The sequence below is a fragment of the Nannospalax galili genome, unplaced genomic scaffold (genome assembly GCF_000622305.1).
Source record: "Nannospalax galili isolate Female #2095 unplaced genomic scaffold, S.galili_v1.0 scaffold7, whole genome shotgun sequence".
NCBI classification, from domain to species: Eukaryota; Metazoa; Chordata; class Mammalia; order Rodentia; family Spalacidae; genus Nannospalax; species Nannospalax galili.
In genome coordinates this window covers 1,295,853-1,317,840 of record NW_008359081.1, presented here as the reverse complement: position 1 = coordinate 1,317,840, position 21,988 = coordinate 1,295,853, and the positions used below count along the sequence as shown (strand labels likewise).

At 38.7% G+C, this 21,988-nt stretch overlaps 1 protein-coding gene across 4 annotated transcripts in view; it reads right to left on the bottom strand.

Moving 5' to 3' along the window:
• Positions 1-21,988, bottom strand: part of Pola1 (DNA polymerase alpha 1, catalytic subunit) — a 336,580-nt gene that overhangs the window by 293,479 nt on the left and 21,113 nt on the right. For 2 of the 4 annotated variants that reach the window (XM_017795508.2, XM_029558442.1), the window contains exons 5-16: positions 19,991-20,109; positions 19,285-19,347; positions 18,350-18,442; positions 17,855-17,942; positions 17,367-17,568; positions 17,101-17,279; positions 12,339-12,451; positions 11,362-11,478; positions 10,089-10,163; positions 9,111-9,249; positions 8,246-8,400; positions 554-638 (exon numbers count right to left, since the gene is read on the bottom strand). In XM_017795508.2, the coding sequence (XP_017650997.1) occupies positions 554-638; positions 8,246-8,400; positions 9,111-9,249; positions 10,089-10,163; positions 11,362-11,478; positions 12,339-12,451; positions 17,101-17,279; positions 17,367-17,568; positions 17,855-17,942; positions 18,350-18,442; positions 19,285-19,347; positions 19,991-20,109 (1,428 nt within the window). The remainder of the gene's footprint in view (positions 1-553; positions 639-8,245; positions 8,401-9,110; positions 9,250-10,088; positions 10,164-11,361; positions 11,479-12,338; positions 12,452-17,100; positions 17,280-17,366; positions 17,569-17,854; positions 17,943-18,349; positions 18,443-19,284; positions 19,348-19,990; positions 20,110-21,988) is intronic. The other 2 variants (XM_008822724.3, XM_017795509.2) reach the window with 2 other exon arrangements.

Here is a 21,988-nt window from a genome sequence, read left to right as displayed (position 1 = left end):
TTTCCTAACACCCAGAAAGCGAGACAGGAGAGGCAGCCCAAGTTACTCTCTGGTTCTACATGGAAAAGATCCCAGGAAACATAAAGCATCAATACTCTTATTCCTCACTTTCTTTTTAAACAAAACACTTATTAAACTGACCATGCTCTTAACAGGGAATATACCAGATTCCTCCTTGAAGACTGACTCACAAAACATACACGCACACACGCACGCACGCACACACGTGCACACACACACACACACACACACATCAATCAATCCCGAGGAACTCTTACTCACTGAATTTTATGCACAGCACAACTATATTTATATATCCAGTTTTATATTACTACAACACCTCAGGGCACATAAACATTCATTTATTCCTTGGCATTTTACTTCAGCACACAGAAAATTTTGGTCAATAAAACTTAAGTTTCCACAGCTGTAAATAACCACCTTTAATAATATGCCCTATGTTTCACAAAGCAAGTTACTGATTCACCAGGCAGAGAAAAAATTAAGAAAAAGCAAATCAAGCTGTTAGTAAACCAGCTTAAAAAATACGTACCACAGAAGTGTGTCTGAAAGGGAGGCTGTGGAGGTGCTTTATCTAATGCAAAACAGTGATGGACCAAAGCTGATATGGCAATAATCTGCAAAGAAAGGAGGTAAAAATGTTAAGATACCTACTATATATATTGCATCATCACAAGAACCACCAAGAATATTTAAAACACACATATTTTAATACATAGGAATTCTTTTAACTAAATTATCTTATTGTTTTAAAAATCTGACGGAGGTGGGCTGAAGAGATGGCTCAGTGGTTAAGAGCACTGGCCACTCTCGCAGAGGACCCAGGTTAGACTCCCAGCACCCACATGGTAACTAACAACCATCTGTAACTCCAGTTCCAGGGGAACCAATGCACTCTTCTGACCTCCACAGACACTGTATGACAGGTGCATTTACATACATGCAGGAAATAAACTCATACATATAAAATAAAAATAATATATAAAATATGTTTTAAAATCTGACAGAGGGTTAATATCTAGAATATACAAAGAACTCAAAAACTAAACACTAAGAAAACAAATAACCCAATTCAAAATTGAGACATGGAACTAAATAGAGAATTCTCACAATAAGAAATATAAATGGCTAAGAAATAATTTGTTAATGCTCAACACTGTCTTAGTTTGCTTTCTATTGTTATGAAAAACATCATGACGAAAAACAAGTTGGGGAAGAAAGGGTTTATTTGGCTTACAGGTTACAGCCCATTATCAAAGAATAGTGAGACAGGAACTTGGAGGCAGGAGCCTGCCCCATAAACATACCCATGGACCAGCCTGTTGAAGGAAATTTCTCAGGTGAGGTTCCCTCTTCATTGATGTCTCTAGTTTGTGTCAAGTTGATAAAAACTAGCCAGCACAATATCCTCAGCTATCAGGTAAATGCAAATTAAACCTACTGTGAGATTTCATTTTACCCAGTGAGAATGGCGAGGATCAAAAAACCAAATGGCAACAAATACTGATATGGGGAATACTTATTTACTGTTGGTAGGAGTACAAATTGATGCAAGCCACTATGGCAATCAGTGTGGAGGTTCTCCAAAAAGATAAATATAAATCTAACATACGATCCAGCTTATAGCATACTCCCAAAAGACTCAAAATTCTACTACAAAGATATTTGTTCATCCATATTTACTGCTACTTTATTCAAAATGGTCAGAAAATTGAAACAGCCTAGACGTCTACCAACTGATGAGTAAATAACAAAATGTGGTACATATACACAATGGAATATTATTCAGCTTTAAAGAAAAATGAGTCAGGCATGATGGAGCACTCTTTTAATCTCAGTAATCAGGAGGCAGAGGCAGGCAGATCTGAGACCGGCCTGGTCTACATAGTTCTAGGCCAGCTGAGCTACAGGTAGACCCTATCTCAAAAGAAAAGAAATAAAATGAAATTCACAGGTACATGGATAGCGCTGGAAATAATCATTGCGAGTGAAGAAACCCAGACTCAGAAAGGCAAACACCACACGTTCTCTGTCATATGTGGATGCTAGATTTCAATCTTTAGATATGTGCGATTAAATTGAGGTAGATGTCCGCAGATAAAAATTATTTGCTGGACATGACAGTGTAGTTGCACACATGTACTCACAGCAAACTGTGACTATATACACAAGATCTACACAAGATCAAGCCAGCCAAAATACCAGCATGGATTGGGGAGGGGCTCATAAACTTCCACCCCTAGCTGAGGAGATAATGGCAAATGATGGCTGCTGGGGAAAGGGAGAGTCGGCTTTTTCAGGAATGTGACTCCTGAGAGGCTACCCATGCTCCAGTAGATGACCCTACATCCCATGCACATGCTGGCAGCACTAAGCACACACAAGGAGCTTTAAAAAGAATGCACATGAAGTTGAAATATGGGGGGTATAGGGAAGAAGTTGGAATGGAAGGAATGGGGAGTAAGTTTGATCGAAACCTATTATATGTAAGTATGAAATTCTCAAATAAAAGACTCATTTTATTTTAATATTTTATTATTTTAAAATTTCATATAATGTAATTTGAACATATTTCACCCCCACCAACTCCTCCCAAATCTAAGCCCTTCCTAATGTCATGTCATTTTTTAAAAATAACCCAAGACCAATTTGTGCTGCCCCATCTATTCCTGGGTGTGGGGCCATCCAATGAAGTGTGGCTGACCTACCAGGAGCTACATCCTTAAAGAAAACTGACTCTGCCCCCTCCCCTAGAAGCCATAAACTGTCAATATCTCCTCAGTCAGAGGTTGGGGATCCTGAGCTCCTCCTCCATCCACGCTAGAATGCTGAGTGGCTTGACCTTGTGCAGGTCTCAGAGCTGCTAAAAGGTTATGACTGCAACAGTCCTCTCATGCCCAGAAGACACTGTTTCACTTTGGTGTTCCCCAAACTCTGGCTCTTACAATCTTCTGAGACTGTCCCTGAGCCTTGGGGTAGGGGGTGACACTGATTTCCTATTAGTGGCTTAACAATCAAATGACACTCTCTGCACAACTTATTTATGTGTATGTGTGTGTATCTGTGTGGATGTCACATGTGTCTGGGTGTCACATATGTGTGAGTGCCTAAGAAAGCCAGAGGAGGGTATTGGATCCTCTGGAGCTGGAGTTACCAAACTTGGATCCTCTGCGAGAGCAGCACAAACTCTTAACTGCTGCACCATCTCTCTAGCCCCTCTTTATTTACAATGAAAATATTTAAATAGATTTAAAATTGAAGAACTCATAGAATAAAATTAATTCCCACATACCTATTATCCAGTTTTAACTATCAGCTCTTCTACAGCCCTACCCACTTCCTGCCTCCTCCCAAATTATTTTGAAGCAAAACCCAGATCTACTATTTTATCTGGAAATATCTCAGCACAAACCTTTGCAACAGTGTTTTTCAACCTTGGTATTACTGATATTCGGGGGCAAGTAACTGTTTGTGGTGGGGACTCTGCAGTACACTATAGACTCCACTCACTAAGTATCAGAATTACCAACCCTTTTCCCCACAAATCTGAGTTATACTAACCAAATATATTTTCAGACTACCAAATACACCTTCAGTACCAAATCTTAGCCTGTCAAGAACCATCACACTAAAAGAACATTTTTTTAAAGGCAGTCACAATTTTCTCAAATATGGAAAATAGTAACTGCTTAAAATAATTAACTATCCAGGCAGAATTTAAGTTTTCTTATTTTCCAAATTATTTCAATTCTATTTACTAAACAGGGCCAATGCTCTTCAAATGGCTGATAGATAAAAAGTACAAGAGCAACTCCACCCCAATCATTTTCCTGTAATTTGCACTTGTTAAAGAAATCTAATTCATTTGTTCTATAGAATGTACCAAAGTACTGATTCCACTGTTTATACCCCAACAATGTTATATAACACCTCCAATCTCTATGGTGTCTACAAATTCATTATAAGACCAAAAGACTTGATCAAAACCAGGTTCAAAATTTTGGCAAGAAAATTTTAGCTACGTGAGTGACTGCTTCTATTAGAAGACACATAAACATGTAATGTCTTGCTGCTCTGTTTCAGTGATATCAGCAGCCATTGGTGCTCCTACTTAGACCCATTATTTCACTAAGGACTGCAAATCGGTAATTTTTCACTTTTTCTTCATCACTTACTGGAAACTTCTAAGAAGAGAAATTTTCCTACATCAATTATCTGGCTTCCAGAACTATTTGTCCCAGACAGATAAACACTTGATTCCTTTATAAGTTTTCAAAATGAGTTAGTTCCCTAGCTTCCCTCCCAATCGAACAATGTGGCAGCAATTATTTTTGGCACCACCATTAGGAATTCTTACATCTGATGTGTTTCCATCTGCTGTAATTATTCTTCTGATGCTCATACTGCCCCATCTTTGGCCAGTAAAAGGCTTTTCAGGTTGCTTCCTAAATCTTTCTGATACATATTCAATAGATTTTAATTTTACCCTTGCTTTCTGATATAACATGATGTTCCAGGCTTCTCTTAGACAATCCCTGCTCTGAATCAGTCTTTTCTCCACAAAGTCCTATTTTTTGGGGGGAGGAGATGATATGTGTAAGCATTGCTCTGGGGATGGATAGTCCTCTTAATTTTAACCAAGTACTAATTCAGCTTTTCCCAAATACTTAATTATTAACTCTGGCCATCTACTATATTAACTATTATTTAAAAGAATAAGGGTTGGGGGGCCTGGAAAGGTGGCTCAGTGGTTAGGAGCACTGGCTGCTCTTGCAAAGGACCTGGGTTCAGTTTCCAGCACCCACATGGTGACTAATAACCATCCATAACTTCAGTTCCAGGGGATCTGACACCCTCTTCTGACCTCTGCGGGCATTGCCTGACACGAGTGCACTTATATACACTAGGGCAATACACTCATACACATAAAATAAAAATAATAAATCATATATTTAAAAAAAGAACGAGGGTCAGGGACATAGCTCAATGGTAGAATGAGCTTAGTATGTACAAGGTCTTGGTTCAGTCCTCAGCACCACCAAAAATGAAAAAATAAAAGATCAATTCATATAATATATTAAAAGAATGAAAACACTGCCAAAATATTATTTTAAAAATGTTAAGTATCAAAAAGAAGTAAACCTAAAGAAACTCCATTAAACAAAGTGAGGCAAACATAAACACCCAAAACAATAATGTTCCATGCCCAGCTAAGGTGCTATTGGCAATTAATGGCTGTTGGGAGAGAGTCAGCTTTCTTCAAGGATGACACCCCTGAGAGGCTGCCTACATCAAGTAGATAGCCCTACAGCCATACACATACTGGTAGCACTAAGTGGACTCAGTAGGTTCAGACACAGGACTTGAAGAACTCTAGCTGCAAGTGACCTGGAAGCCTCCTCCTTGAAGACTAACCCTTAGTATTGAAGGTCTGGTGCAAGCTGCAAAGGGAGAAAAGCAATCAGTAGTCCTACCCAGCTATAAAGCCTAAGAATCACAATGACCAGCCCAGCAAGATAGCCCCAATGGTGCAACAGTGGCACCTTATCTTCAGGATAACCAACAGTTGTCTAATTAGACTTAAGGTCTGCTCAACACTAAGGAATTCATGCCTGGTTCTGTATACCTAGTCAACTACCAATGGCTGGAGAGATCATAGACCCTAGAGGAAAACCTACTACTGCCATTTCTTAAACCAATATAATTTCTAATTGTATTCTTAAAAAAAACTATCCTTATATCAAAAGATAAATGTAGCTATTATCCCTCATCAACAAAGCTTCTTTTTGCAACAGAGGGAAACTATTACAGACATCCACAACTGGTCAAAATGCACAGAATAAGTGTCCATAGTGTACCTACCCCCCAAGTGATACATCAACAATGCAGCCCCTAAGGTCCAGGGAACATCACCAAAGGGTGGGTAGATTGTAAAGTGTCAGAGGACCAGGACACCTGCTGCTAGACTGTATATTCTAAACATGACAGGGAAGCTGCACCAATGACATCTCAAAAATATAGTTGCCTAAACAAGACATGCCTAATGACACCAGTGGACTTGCCAACGGTGAATGGAGAAATTTCACAAGGCTCCATTCCTACATGAAGAGTTACAGGCAATCAATGGCTACTGAGGGAGGGAGAATTTTCTTCTGGGTCATGCTCCCTGATAGACTACCCAATCCCAAGTGGTCAGCCCTAGATACATATACATATGAGCAACACTAAATGGACTCAGGTTTCATATACATATAAGCGCGTGTGTGTGTGTGTGTGTGTGTGTGTGTGTGTGTAACAACAACAAAAGAGGTCATGAATTTGAGAGGAGTTTAAGAGGGAAAAGGGTAGAAATAATGTAAACACTGTACTTACGCATGAAATTCTAAAAAGTATTTTTTAAAAAAGAACACATGAAGTTGAGAGAGAATAACGGGGGATTAGAGGGGAGGGAATGGGGGTGGACTTGATAAAAACACATAACCAGTTATGAAATTCTCAAACAATTAAAAAACAATCAGCTGGGTGTGGTAGCATACTCCTATACTGCCAACTACCTATGAGGCTAAGATGAAAGGCTCTCTTGAGTCCAAGCATTCCAAGTCAGCATGGGCAACACAGTGAGATCCCATTTCAAAAGAAATAATAATGAAAGCTGTTAAATACCCCACAATTCACAGGACATTGTCCTACAGGTAAAACCCAGAGGGCCAGCAAGATGACTCAGCGGGCAAAGGTGCCTGCCACCAAGATTGACAACCTGATTTCAACGCCTGGGACCCACATGGTGGAGAGAGAGAACCAATTCCCTTAAACTGTCCTCTGACCTCTACACACAAGCTCTGGCACGTGCACACCACAAACATACACACAAAAAATAAACATAATTTAAAAATTTAAAGAATTAAAAAATTAGAAAGAAAATAAAACAGAGACACAGAGAATACATACAACCTATGTGTTCATGACTATTCTATAAAAGAAGTAAAAAAAGTCCCAATAAAAACAAATAAAGAATCAGCTGCCACTGTGTGTATTTAAGTTCCCACCCTCCTAACTCAGAAAATTCACAATGAAAACAATTTATCTTATCTTTTACTGCATAAACTGCTACAATGTAACCAAATAATGTTGGTTAGTGAAGGAAAGATAATTTTACAGAAAAATTTGACTCATAAACATGGACAAAATTTAGAAAATCACCATTTTACAGCACCTAATGAAATACCTAATTCAGGCAAAAATAGCCAGTGTATAAAGACATTCAATCAGTATTTCTCCACTAAGGTAAAGTTACCCCCCTCCTCCCTCTGAGGGATATGTAGCAATAGCTGTAGGAATTTTTTGGTTGTCACAAATAGGAGGGAGGGATGCTATTAGCATCCAGTAAGTAGAGGCCAGAGATGCTGCTAAACATCCTGTGATGCCCAGGACAGTGCATGACAACAAAGAACTACGCAGCCCAAAACATGTGTAGTATAAACCTTATGAAAGGCTCATGGAGACATCTGTGATGATCACCATCTGAGCCCACTGATCAATTACAACTTCCCTAGTAGCAGTTTAACCAGACATTACCAGCCTTCTGAAATGATACAACATGAAGTATACTAAGCCACCTAAAGTATTTTGCCTGAAAAAGATGAACCTGAATCTATGTGATTCTTAGGTCTCCTAATTTGGCATCCAGGAATATGAAGAACAGAGTCGGAGTCAGCACACTGTTTCTCTAAAGGGCCAGACAGGAAATAATTTAGGCTTTGCAGGCCATATGATCTGTCATGACAATCTGTCTACTGTGGCAGTGCAAAAGTATCTGAAGACTAGAAAGTACATATACCACAAACACACAGAAAGAAAATGTGCATGTCTTGAGAGAAATTTACCAAAGCGCCATGGGTGAAATGACATAGTATCTGATAATATCATTGAAATACTTCAAGAGGAAAAGGAAACATGTCACAAAATGTTGCTACCTGCTGAACATGTGTGACTGGCATAAGGGATGCATTATATTATTTTCTGTGTCTACTTAAAAAAATAATTCCAGCAAGTTAAATCCTTTAAGAATGGGTAACACCAGAGAACCTAAATTCATTCTTTAAAAGAGGGTTTGGTACTAATCCTTTCCCCTTCCAAAAAGAACAACTTGCTTTTGCAGAAAAGCTACACAAGTTCAGGCAAATATATCTAAGGCATAAGTACAAAATCTGTCCGATTTCTTTACCTCATGTTGATGGTTCTTTGCATTCTGCATTGTCTTCATGCTGAAAGACATTACCACAAGTGGAGGAGGACTAACATCCTTAACTATATTCACCAGGTCTGGTTTCAAAGTAACTGCCTCAAATTTACACCAACTGATTGGCTGATTCAAGAGCTCTGAAAAAGAATAGATACAACACATCAATAGGTATTTACTGAGAAAGAAAAGGTACTGCAATTATGACACCTGTGATTAACAGAGATAGTCTTCAATCCTATCTTCTAGTAAGAATGACATATAACATCTAACTAAATATAAGCCACATTAGTAGGTGGTATACAAATCCTTACGTGTGTAGAAACACGTATGTTCATTTAGAGGAACGTCAGTATCTTCTATAAAATATTGCAAAGAATCTAAGATCCACAACAGTCTTTAAAAAGAACTGCCTTAGAGGAATCAAAAATATTTTTAATAAATGCATGAAGACAAAACAGTATCCTAGATACAAGTGTTGAAAACATCAGGTAATAGGCCAAAGAGCTCTGTCCACACTGAGTTGTGACTCTCTCCCCTCCAAAGGTCAACAGTTCACTTTGGAGAACAGCTGCTGCCTCTCAGCCAGGCTAGAAGAACATGCAAACAGCAGAATAATGAGGAACGCACCCCAAACAGCTGCCTGCACTAAGGCCTCCCTCAGACTAAATTGCCAGGTATTAGCAACAAAGTGATTCTAAATGTATTACCTATAATCACTCAAGGAAAACCTTAAAGAAACAAACACAAAAAAGGAAGCAGAGACGTTAAAATAAATAGACCAATTCCTTAACTTCCCTTTCAAAAGAAGACCACATCTATCAGGAATCTACTTAGCATTTTTCCTTACGCGGATTTTTTACTTCAAGCCAACAAGGTCCTTTCATCTTTCTGTTCATCAAGAACAGTTCCAAGCTGGATGTGTTGGTCCCGAATACATGAGAAAATGTTTCTCCTTCTAAATTCTGTGGAAGCTGTGGCATTTCTGCCTGAAAAAGACAAAAGAAACTTTTTTCTTGTTTAAAGCTGTTACTTCACATTTTCCAGTCTATATTTGAAATAAACAAAAGCCTCTATGAAGCACCAGAAGAGCCCTTTTGATATATATGAAATGTAATTTGCCACAAATGAAATCCAAAACAATTCACAGTAGGAAACAAAAACAACTCACAATGACAAAATAATGTATCTTGATGATACCCATTAGATGAAAAATAGGACGAGAATCTCCCCCAAAAGAGAATTTCTGTCCAGAGCTGTACATGCCTCACTAATAAAGAATAGTCAAGTAAGTACCACTCCATTAGAAGAATGAGAGCAACGCAGAGTGGGATTGAAAATACTTCTGTGGTATTTTCCATCACCACTGTCAAAAACATTTCTTAAAAGTTTCCCTTTTCCAACGCTGTAGGATCAAGACTAGAACAAGGGGAAAAAGAGGTTATGATCCGGTTAATTAACATCCCACAGCACTGACTTTGCCTGTCACAGGAGCAGGAGTGGCACCACAGCAATGCTACTGACAAACCTCTCACCTTTCCACTGCTCACAAGAGACACTTCAGCAGACTAATGATGTCCAACTCCATCATGTGCCATCAACTGCACTTGACAAATATTTCAACTTACTTACTTGAAGGCACATACTTCAATGACAGTATAACCTATGGTCTATTAATTTTACTCATTTCAATTATTCATTACTGTAAGTCCACCTCAATGAACTGTGGGCTTTAGGAATCCTAACAATATCCCCTAATTAAGAATCAGGTGACAGTTCAAAGATGGGAAAACATCATTCTAAACCAAGCCCAATTATTTTGACTTACCGAGTATCTAACTTCCAAGTACTCAGATTTTTCTGGAACATCAGGTATCTCAAAAGCATAGTTCTTTTCCACTGTCTGGGTAAATAGTTATTTTGAAATTATTAAGACAAACATTCCTCAAAAATTAAACTGGCCAGTATTACATATCCAACGCATGCTCTTGTATGAAATCATCAGGAATCTAGTATCCTTACAGAACTCAAACGTAAACAAAACAAAAAGCATCCTTTCTCCTTTCAACTACTACTAAAACACCTACCGACAATACTAAGGGGCTTCTCTGGAACACTAAAGAACCTAAGAGGTTCTGCATACAAAGGGCAATAAAATATGAAATTTCTTGCAATGTTAATGCACTAAATCATTTACTATTATCTGAAATTAAGCAACTGCACCTTGCTGAAAAAATTAATTTAACATTAATTACAGCTCAGATGTAGTGAGTATTGGGTATGTGTCAAGGAATATTATACTATGAATTATCACACATAAGTCACTCTACACTTGTCCATAGTCACATATTAGTAAGCAACAGGGCTAGGCCTAAAAGCACAAGCAATCCAGCCCCAGCACCTACATTCTTGACCACTACACTACACTACACTGCTTCTGAAATTTTGTTAGGGAGTCACTTGCTGCTGTTTCTTTGTTTACAGTGATGATGACTGAACACAGGGTTTTGTGTACTATGTCTGGATTTTAAAGATACGACTCTGAATTTAAAGCTCCAATAATTTGTTAGCCTATCTTTGGCAACTCAATCATCCCTTTATTGCAATAATTATATTTTAAGCAGACTACAGCCCCCACAATTATAGCCAAAGATATTAATAGCTCACCAAAATCAAAACAATACCCCATACATATCACTTGAATTGAAAATTTTCATTCTATCAGAAATAGCATCATAGTCACAGATTGTAAAAGATAAAACCTTACTCATTCATATAACCTATATGTATTGGCAAAAAATGGTATAAAATTTCTTCTCCATTTCAGTATAAGAGTGCATGATATACTGAAGGCGCTAGAGGCCAATTAATTTGCTATGAATTATCTTTCTACATAAATTCATGCCTATCATTCCATAAACAATCGAAAGAGCATTATTTTTAAAAACCTAACATGCTGTTTTTATATTCATACCTAAGAGATTTCCATCTCATGAGTTACAGCTGTGCAGAAGGCAATCCTGCATGAATGTGCAGTACCTATTTGCCAAATCAAGAAATGAACAAAGAAAACTGGGAAAAAATCATTATCAAATACAAACCTTAGACTTGAACTTCATAATTTTGTATTTTGTTGCTATCTTTGCATCAAATTCATCGTAAACATCCTTCATTGTAACTGGAACTGCTGTTTCTTTCCCTGTTTTTAGATCCATTTTCTGTTCTCCCACGGAGAGGAGAAAGAAGAGAAAAGAGTATCTGTACATAAATGTCTTCAACCAACAAGTCTAAATCAGCTTTCACCCTCACGCATTAAAACATTGAACACATAGTCTTACAAATGAGTTTGTCACCAGACCTAGGGGTGCACACCTTTAATCCCAGCAGAGGTAGGTGGATCTCTATGAGATTGAGGCCAGCCTCGTCTACACAGGGAATTACAGGCCCGGTCTCAAGACAAAAACAAAAACAAACAAAAAAATGAGTTTGAAGACACAGACCTGAAAAGTCTACTAAACCCAATGCCAAATCCCTCCAGTGCATTATAAAAGCAAGTCAGAAGTAAAGTGGATCAATCAATCCCACAAAATGGCAAAAATAAGTGTTGTAAATCCTGGCCAAGAAGTTCCATAGTTCCACTGAGATGGAAAGGGGCAAGAGATGGGGTTTAGAGGGGAGTAAGATGTTAAAAGTACAGACAAAATGGGAGAAGCAAATGGAAATGTCCTGTTAAATAGTTATGGAAAAAAAATGTTACTGCTGCCTATGGAACAAAAGCATGAAAACAGAGCCAAATATCATGTCAGGTTTAAGAGAATCAAAGTCACAAGCCCAGTTGTTATGGAAATGAGGAGCAGGACAAAAGGTAGCATTATATATTTTAAAGTTTTACTTTAGCAAACTGAAAAACTCAACTCTACTTCATTTCTATACTTTTCTCAATGTCTGTGGGAGTTGCTGATAACCAGTGGGCAGTGGTTGTAGAAATTTCCTACCTGCTGAAGAAAAGGGCCAACAGAACACAGACTGTGTGGCATACACAATTACTGAGAACTAAAAGGTAATCACTAATGCTTACCATTTCACGGGGAAGGAAGTAGAGGGTCCGCTCAATGTTTTTCACCATGACACAACAGCTCACATGGGTTTTGGCTGATTCAATCCATACTTTGCCAAACAGAAAAACGACACCTAAAAGAACAAGGGAAAACAATCAGAAACGAAAGTTTTCAGCTACATCAAATTAAAGGAGCAATACAAAGGCTCACTGATTGTGTCCACACATTTTTGCCTTCATGACAACTTGTTTCAGCCAAAAAAACTACTCCCTAAGACCAGTCCACGCTCTGTACTTATGGCATATACACCAGCAAAATAGTACGATCTGTAACCACAGACAGAAAGGGGATGAATAATTCTCTAACTTGCTATAAACACTTTCTCTCTAACTAGGAGTACCAAAATTAGGAGAACAAAACAATTTTCTAACAAATATACTTAAAGCCTCATGAAAATAGAACTCTAAATTTACTGATGAAAAACTCATGTATCAGAACAAATATGATATACTAGTACTTACCTACATGTAAAACTGTATTTGGTAAAAAGCAGTTTATATTTCATATTTCTTATTCTATATAGTATTAAAAGTCTCCTAATACAGCTCTACTAGAATCTATTCTACGTTTGGCTACTCACAAGCTAAAAAGCAAAAGCAGGATAGTTGATATTTAGGTTCCTTTCTATTCTATTCTGAGATCACTGGGTAATAAATACTCAACATTAAAATAAGCCTTTGTCACTGTTCACGAAAACTGGCCATCAAGAAAAGACTCTAAAAATTTGGTAGTCAACTCAAGACATGGTCACTGTGCAAAATCCTGGGCTCCATGAATTAGAGTAATCAACATAGCCACTCAACACAGCCGCTTATCTGAGGTACTAAGAAAATTCTGACAGATGCAAAGGTTACTGTTAACAAGACCAATTACCCCAGTTTCACAAGACGGCTCATCAGTGTTTTCTTTTGTCATTCATCCTGGTAGAAATAAGATAGACTAAGGATTTTCATTTCTGTAGATGATTAAAATTCTTACAAGAGTTGTGTGATTTTCAGCAAGGAGGTGGGGGGATGAGTGGGGAAGATAGGAGAGGAAAGTGGGGGGACTGAGGATGATTCAAAGAAAAAAAATCACAGTAGCACAGAAAATTAGAAGTCATCCTCACAACAGTTAAAGATGGAAAAACAAATTCCATGCAAAGAAAAATAAAGACCCTAATATTGGATTCACAGATTCAAATAGCTCATTTTACAGTCAAACTAATATCACACTTCATACAACACATTTGACACTGTTTATGCCTCATTTGCCACAAAAAGATCATGGTAAACAAAGATTATTTTCCCCCAAAAGTTACTAGCTGAAACCAGGTGCAGTCAGGATTATTCAACCTTGAAAAAGTCATAATGAAGACAGGATATGTTCCCATATGCAAAGAGTAAGATTCTTTTCATAATTATGACACATTCAGCAACAACTGACTGACTTAGAATCTGTAAGAAAGTGAGAAACAGTAACAGGGTCTTTGGGAGTACTTCATTTTTATTAACAGCATTGATTTCAGGAAAGCTCAGTGATCATTACCAACTATCATGATAAAACTGTTCAACCCCCTGAGATTAAAGAAGTTTTTTTTAAAGCTATTTAATTTAACCCATTGGCATCAAAAACAGAGAAAGATATGCCACTACAGAGGACACATCTTCAGAAGTGTCACAGCACAGGAAAGTGGACAAAGACTGAAAGCCTAGACTTCTGCCACTAAAAAGCCAAGGACTTTGTCTTTTGGAGCTTCAGTTTTCACCTAAGTGAATAGTCTAAATAATTTCTGAGGCCCTCTTCAGAACTAGAAATCTCCCTCTATCTTAGCATTTAGATGATGGAGCAGTAACTGACAAGTACCTCTTTCAACTGTAAAAAAAGAAAAATGGGGCTGGAGAGATGGCTCAGCAGTTAAGAACACTGGTTGCTCTTGCAGAAGACTCAGGTTCGAATCCCAGCACGCACATGGCAGCTAACAACTGTCTGTAACTCGAGTTCCAGGGGATCCGACAGTCTCTTCTGTCCTCTGTGGGCATTGCACGACACGGGTGCACTTACCTACATGCAGGCAATACATGCATACAGATAATAAAAATAATAAATAAAATATTAAAAAAAGAAATATGAATTAAGCTATGTGGGGTGCACATGCCTATTGCCTATCGTTCTAGCTAAGTGGGAGGATGGGGTAGGAGGATCACTTGAGCCCAGAAGTTTGAGCCCAGCCTGAGAAAAACTGTAAAATCTCATCTCAAAAACAAATTAACTGCAAAATATTTCCCAGGCTGGGATGTAGCTGAGTGGCAGAGCATGTGCTTAGCATACACACAAAGCTCTGAGTTCAATCTCCAGCACAGCATGACCAAAAAATATTTAATATTAACCACCAAAACCTACTGATAACAATGGCTAGTATTAGGAATACAATACATATCATAAATTGGTGGGTCTGCAAATATAACTGTACTTCAATACCTAAATCTTAACCTCCAACATCCATTACTACAGACTAGTACAAACCAAAAAAACTTTCTCTAATGACATAATAGTTCTATATGTGAGCCAGCTAATACAATAGCCACTAGCTACATGTGGCAACCAAGCACTGGAAAGGCAGCTAATGGCTGAGAACTGAATTGTAAATATTACTTCATTTTAACTAACTTCAATTTAAAATCTACAAACGGCAGGTGGCTACCATGGTAAACAAGATCGTTCCCCTGTAAAACAATGCTCTGTTTACTAATAAGAGTAAACGGAGCTAGAGAAATGAGTCAGTGGTTAAAAACACTAGCTGTTCTTGCAGAGGACCCAGGTTCAATTCCCAGCAACCACACAGCAGTTAACAACTGTCAGTGGCTCCAGTTCCAGGGGAATCCAACGCCCTCTTCTGACCTCCATGGGCGTTGCACAACATGCATGCACCTACCTACAAGCAGGCAATACACTCATACACATAAAATAAAAATAATAATAAAAAAGAGTAACAACCAAAGTTTTTTAAAGGTGAAATAATAAATTCATCCTCACAAAGCAAAGAAAGGTTATTTCTTAAGGTTCTGATCCTAGGCAAAAGACACTGACAGTGTGATGCTATATTTACTTTGGTGGGGGGAACCCATCATTCACTTTTTTCTTTCTCATTCTTACTTCTCACTGCTCCAAAGCCTTAATGATAAACTGTACAACTATCAAATGTTAAATCTGGTTCTCCAAGAACTTTGTCCATGGGACTGTCAATCACTGCACAGTTTATTTCAAAGACCTACTGTGTCCCTACTTGGCAGTTACTAAATACCTACTATGTGCCTGGCACTGTACTGGATGATAGAAACAAAAGTCCTCTGGGAGCCTAAAGGTTATAGTGGAAAGAAAAATCCAATGACAAATACTATAATGGGAAAGGGTATGATGGAGTCCCAGGGAAAGGGCCCATGTGGAGGATTAGGAAAACTCCCAGGAAATGATACTTGGCTGAATCTTAAACAATGAGCTGATGAGGGTGATCCAGTCAAACATACCAAAGGACATGCAGGGAACTTTTCCTAGGACAATAATTCAGACAGCCATCATCAGAACTCTTGCTAACTTTACAATATAGACAATGGCCACAGGAAATTGGTTTAAATGAGGAAAAGGCATGACCAGAGTTTCCTTCCTGATCAGTCTGGGTAACAGTAGAGAGATGAAGAGGCTGGTGCAGTGGAATCAGTAGGCAAGAAGCTATACGTAGCTGGCATGTGAGAAGATAGGTCATCCACATTAGGAGAATTAAGTTTTGATAAAAAAAAAGAAGAGAATCAAAGATGGCTCCCAGATTTTTGGTTTTGATAGAACCATAAACCAAGACACAGAATTAAAAAACACTAAGCCAGGTGTGGTGGCACACACCTGTAGTCCCAGCACTTGGGAGGCAGAGGCAGGATGATCATGAGTTCATGACCAGACTGAGCTATAGAGAGACTCTATCCAAAAAATATAGCATTGAGCAGATACAGCAAAGAATCGAGCAGTATTGGGACAGGCGAGCCAACAAACATCAAGTAGCTGTTTTCAGCTGTTCTGCTGAAAACTTAGTGTCCCCTGAGCTTGTACAACAGGGCAACTCTAGGCTTCAACAATGAATTTGGAATCATTTGCTCAATCTCAGATAATCCTACTTTCTAGACTATCCTCCAATAGAGAGTAACAAAGATGGTCTAACCAAATCATTTTGCCCTAGCTAAAGTAAAGTAGGTTATAGTAAGATAAGCCACAGCTGGCCATCCTCCAACTAATTTCTTTTATATCATTTGTAAATTATCTCATGTACTGCTAATTCCTACAACCCTCTCTCATCCCGCCAGAACATAAGCTCAAGTATAGTATAAGGAATTTGACCAGCTTCTTTACCTCATCTCAGTGCCTAACACAAAATAGATTTTCTTTTCTGAACAGAGACAAATTAATCCGATTCTATTTAAAGTGTATTCCTATAATTTCGGATAGCTATATCAATAGTGAATTACACACATCCCAAAACCATAACTGATTTGAGGAAGAAGCATCTTTAAGGATTATTCACACACAGTTCCTCTCCATCAATGTGGTTCATGCACTTTACACTGAATGAGTACTGCTTTCCTCCTGCGATCCAAGTGGGAGAACAGAGCCTGTACCAATAACAATCACTAAAATATTTAAGGGAAAAAGCACTACTCCATAATAAAGGCATATGGCTACCTTCGGTATGATTACCTGGCTGGTTGTATGGATCTTCATAAGCATCTAGCCAATAAAACTGAAACACTTGTTCGTCGTCTGCCCCTTTTACCAATGGGAGGTGATTGGAATCCACTTGTATGTCCTGAGCTGAGAAACTGCTTTCATCTTCCTGATCAATGTCCCAACAAGAGACATCTGGGAGGAAACTTTCTCTGCAAAATCACATTTTCAAAAACTTTTCAAAATCCAACAGAATAATCAGAGTACTATATGCAAGAAAAATCATAAAGTGCACTTACAAGTAAGATGTGGTCCCTTTCTTAGCATCTGCCTCATGTTCTACCCCCTCCGCTGGCTCACTCTCTTGGTCCCAAGTCTTGGCAGCCACAGGCTCCACGTCTACCTCTTCAGCCTCCATGGGCTCATCAAAGTCACCATCTTCAAATTCCATTGTTCCTGACTCCTGCTCATCCTCCAGACACTCAGGCTGTGCCAGCTCTCCTGTAGACATTGCCATACATTCCTATCACATGCTAGTGCCAAGAGGCATACAAAGACTTACCCAACATTGAAATAACAGCCTATCCCCTTTTCCTAAATTATACCTGTATTTACTATGAATCTTCAAATACGATGTTTTTAACTTTTACTTCTACAAATTCAATCTTTCACACTTAGATCTATCAGCACAACACCTTCAAAATCACCCCTGTTTTTGTATCATAAAGCCTCTATGTGTGGCAGGTATTGCTTAACATTTTGCACTTCTGCCTGACACCAGACTTACCAGCAAATTCAGCACGTTTAAGAGGAACAGGAGTTAAGAGAGGCTCCTTCCTGATGACAGGGGAAGCAGGTTTTCCTGAAGGAATTGCCTGTAAAGGTTTTAAGTGTTTAGTCAGTTAGAGCTGCACTTTTACTAAAAATATGCAACTATCCTACCCTGACCAGAGATAATGACAGCTCCCATTTATAAAAAGATTTTATGTATTATTAATGTAACAGCTTCAATTATTTCACTGTTACCTAGAAAAAAAAACTTGTTTCCAAGAAGAAAATTATTGCATTTAACACAGTTGTAATATCTATAATAAACACGTATTAGTTACTACAAAATATATCACGAAAAAAGCAGGCACACGTTATTTTTGAAATACATGAAACTATATATTGAATGGCAGTCCTGATTTAAAAAAAAATTCAAAAGCATTTCCCTCGCATAGGCAAATAAATTTAAAGCAGTACTACAAATCAAGACTGAGGGTGTTTCTACCCACTTTACCTTGGGTGTATGCACAGAGAAAGGATTCAGTGAGGCTCCGGTAGATCTTCTTTTCTTTGGTACTAATACAGGTGGTGGAGTTATTTGAGGTGTCTAAAAAGAAAGGGGAAGACAGATGCTTGGTTTACCACATAACAGAAAAAGTACATTTCTTCACTCATGCCCAATGAGTAAAGCATTTTCCTTCCCTGCCCCCCCATCTATGTTCATGCACTACAGTTACTATGGCAACAGTACCACAGAAATCACTAGAAAACCAGAACAGATATTGAATCCATTCCTCAACAATTTTTTTTTCTTTTAAGAATTTAACTTATCCTCTTCACTTACCCTTCCAGAACATTACATTTAAAAATTATCAAGAGAGAACCGCATAGTATTAATCATTTTAATCAATAGTTGCTTAGAAGTACATCTCTAAACAAAACCTTAGTCTCTATGAGACATGGCTATATCTCAAATCCACAGTACATTGAGCCCATTTGAGTTCTGTCAGGGGCCGCTCACTTACTGCTCCTTTGCTCCCACTCAGAATTCAGAGCAGAACTCTCATGACTGAGTGTGCAGATTGAAAGGCTTCAATCTATTTAGGGAACATACACTATAGCAACTGAACACAAGCAGCAAGCATTCACAGAACTGACTCCTGGGTGTATTCTTACTACTTCCAACACACACCCACACAGCCATCTACATAATCATAGAGCTGTAACAGCTGGAAACTCCTCACCTAAAATGGCGAGAAGAAACTAATTTGAGGGCTTTTGTTTTCATTTGTGTGTGTGTGTGTGTGTGTGTGTGTGTGTGTGTTTTAAAGATGATAATGTCCCTGCATTTTTCTTTTAACTGTAGCAATAGTCTGCTTTGTGTAATTACTGAATGTTGCTTCAGACTATGCCCCCTTCATATTTTACAACCCCAGGAAATTCACTTACCTCAGTGTTCAGATCTTGTAGAATGTCACCTAGCAGATCATCCTTGGACAAGTCTACAGCTTTCTGGAAATTATAAAGAAGCTAAAATTAGAGAGCTCTGGACTGAAAATTTTTAGCCAGACCATACATGTATCTCTGAAAGGAGAAACCCAACCAATCAGTTGCTATCTCTTCACTGTTCACCCTAGAATCTGGGCTACTATTCACAGATTTTTAACAATCCCCTGTGCATATTAAATTTTTAATTTCATCTCTGGGCTACTATTCACAGATTTTTAACAATCCCCTGTGCATATTAAATTTTTAATTTCATCTCTGGGCTACTATTCACAGATTTTTAACAATCCCCTGTGCATATTAAATTTTTAATTTCATCTCTGGGCTACTATTCACAGATTTTTAACAATCCCCTGTGCATATTAAATTTTTAATTTCATACTCTTATTCTCTATTTTCATCTTTACTCCATGATTTTCCTACTAGTCCATGAAATTAAACATACTGTCAATTTAGCTTTTCTACTCAATTTTCTTTTCCATCTCTTAAGTTCAAACCACTGAGGTGCCTATATTCACAGGAAATCTAAATTCAACTTAGTATGTGCAGTTGTTAGATTACGCAAACATGTCTCGAGAACCTACTAATTGTGTAATCAAAGATTAAATTTAGAGGAAAAGACACAATACAAGGAAACCATGAAACTCACATCTGCAGTTTTCTTTCCAGCACTAGCAATGAACATGGCCTTGATATTGTTTGGTTTGGTCACTACAGGCTTCTTTACATCCTTCCGGTCCTTTCTGCATGCTTTGCCATCGCTTCCTACTAAAATATCAAGTTTTTAGAAGCATGCACTGGCCAAAGATCAATAAGAAAAAATAAAAAACTAGTCACTCACTTCTGTACATGATAATTTAAGAAGAAAAATATCATGAATTCAAAACACAAAAATAGGAAATTCTGAACAATATACATAAGAATCTATAAAATGCCCTAAATTCAAGAAAAAACTTGAGCTAAATTATCAAAACAGATGAAATATAGTGAATTAAATACTGGGGGAGTTAGGTATGACTACTAGCTGTTATTGCTAGTGTGAAGAAAAGGCTTTTTTAAAGTGGGGGATAGTGTGCTTTCTTGCTTTCCCACAGAAATAAGATAAAGCTAATCTGGAGCTGACAGCAACTGGACATTCAAAGTATGCTGTATCAACATTAAACTGCACAGACAACGGCTCACTAAAAGAGAACTTTTTGCCTTAGTGGACATGGTTAAATCACCTACAAAATGTAATACTCTCAACTTTAATATCACTTTATGATTCATTCCAGAATAATATAAACCTAAAAATAAAGTAAGCCAGGCATGGTGGTGCACACCTTTAATTCTAGTACTGGAAAGGGAAAGGCAGGTAGTCTCTCTGAGTTCAAAGCCAGCCTGGCCTACATAGTGAGATCCAGGCCAGTCAGGGCTACATAGCGAGACCTTGTCTAAAAAAAGAAAAAAACCTAGAATTGTTCATTAAAATAGTGTGGTGGCCACATACACAAACAGACTAGATGACATAGAAAGTCTAAAGAAAGGCATGACGCTCCTCTGAGAAGCCCATTCCCATACTTAGGTATGTCTTACTCTTTCCCTGAGTGCCTCTTTTGATATTAACCTCTGTTCTTAACTCTGGGAAAAACAGCTTTTAATAAATTCCAGCTCTGCTTCATAAAAAAAAAAGTCCAGTCTAGAGAAAGACCCAATTACTTATGAAAATTTACTACATACTGAAGGTGGCAAGTTCCATCACGACTTTTTAACAAGCAGTGCTGGCTAACCATTTGTAAAGAAGTAAATCAGGGGCTGGAGAGATGGCTTAGCGGTTAAGAGCACTGACTGCTCTTGCAGAGGACCCAGGTTCAATTTCCTGCACCCACATGGCGGCTATGAACCATCCTTAACTCCAGTTCCAGGGAAATCAAAAGACCTCTTCTGACCTCCGCGGCAGTGTATGACACGGGTGCATTCACATACATGTAGGCAATACACTCATACACATAATATAAAAATAATAAATAGCTCTTGGGGTAAGTCTATAGCGCAGCTCTCCGCGCCGGGACTCCCTAAGCCACATTCACCCTTTCATACCCCCCCCACCCCGTGCCGTTCTATACTCCCTTCTCACCCAGAGCAACTCAGTCCCTTTCTTGGGCTCCAGGAGCACCACTTCTGGTCCTGGCCCCGCCCTCACCTCTCTCTGCTTCCCTCGGCCTGCACCACCTGCTAACTCTCCTAGCCTGCACTACTATCCTCAGGCCTCCTGGGGTAAGTCTATAGCTCAGCTCTCCACGCCGGGACTCCCTAAGCCACCTTCACCCTTCCATCCCTCCCGCCATTCTATACTCTTAGTTTGGGCCCTGCGCCATTCCTAGTCTTGGGGCCCCAGACACCTGGGGGACCAATACTGCTTCCTGATCCTTCTCACACAGAGCAACTCAGTCCCTTTCTTGGGCTCCAGGAGCACCGCTTCTGGTCCTGGCCCCGCCCTCACCTCTCTCTGTGTCCCTGGGCCTGCACCACCGGCTAACTCTCCTAGCCTGCACTGCTATCCTCAGGCCTCTTGGGGTCGTTTAGTTCCCAGGGATCATGAGCATCTCGCAAAATGTCCTGTAATGGTGGTGGGTCATCTGACCTCTTGATCAAGGAGGCCAAGGAG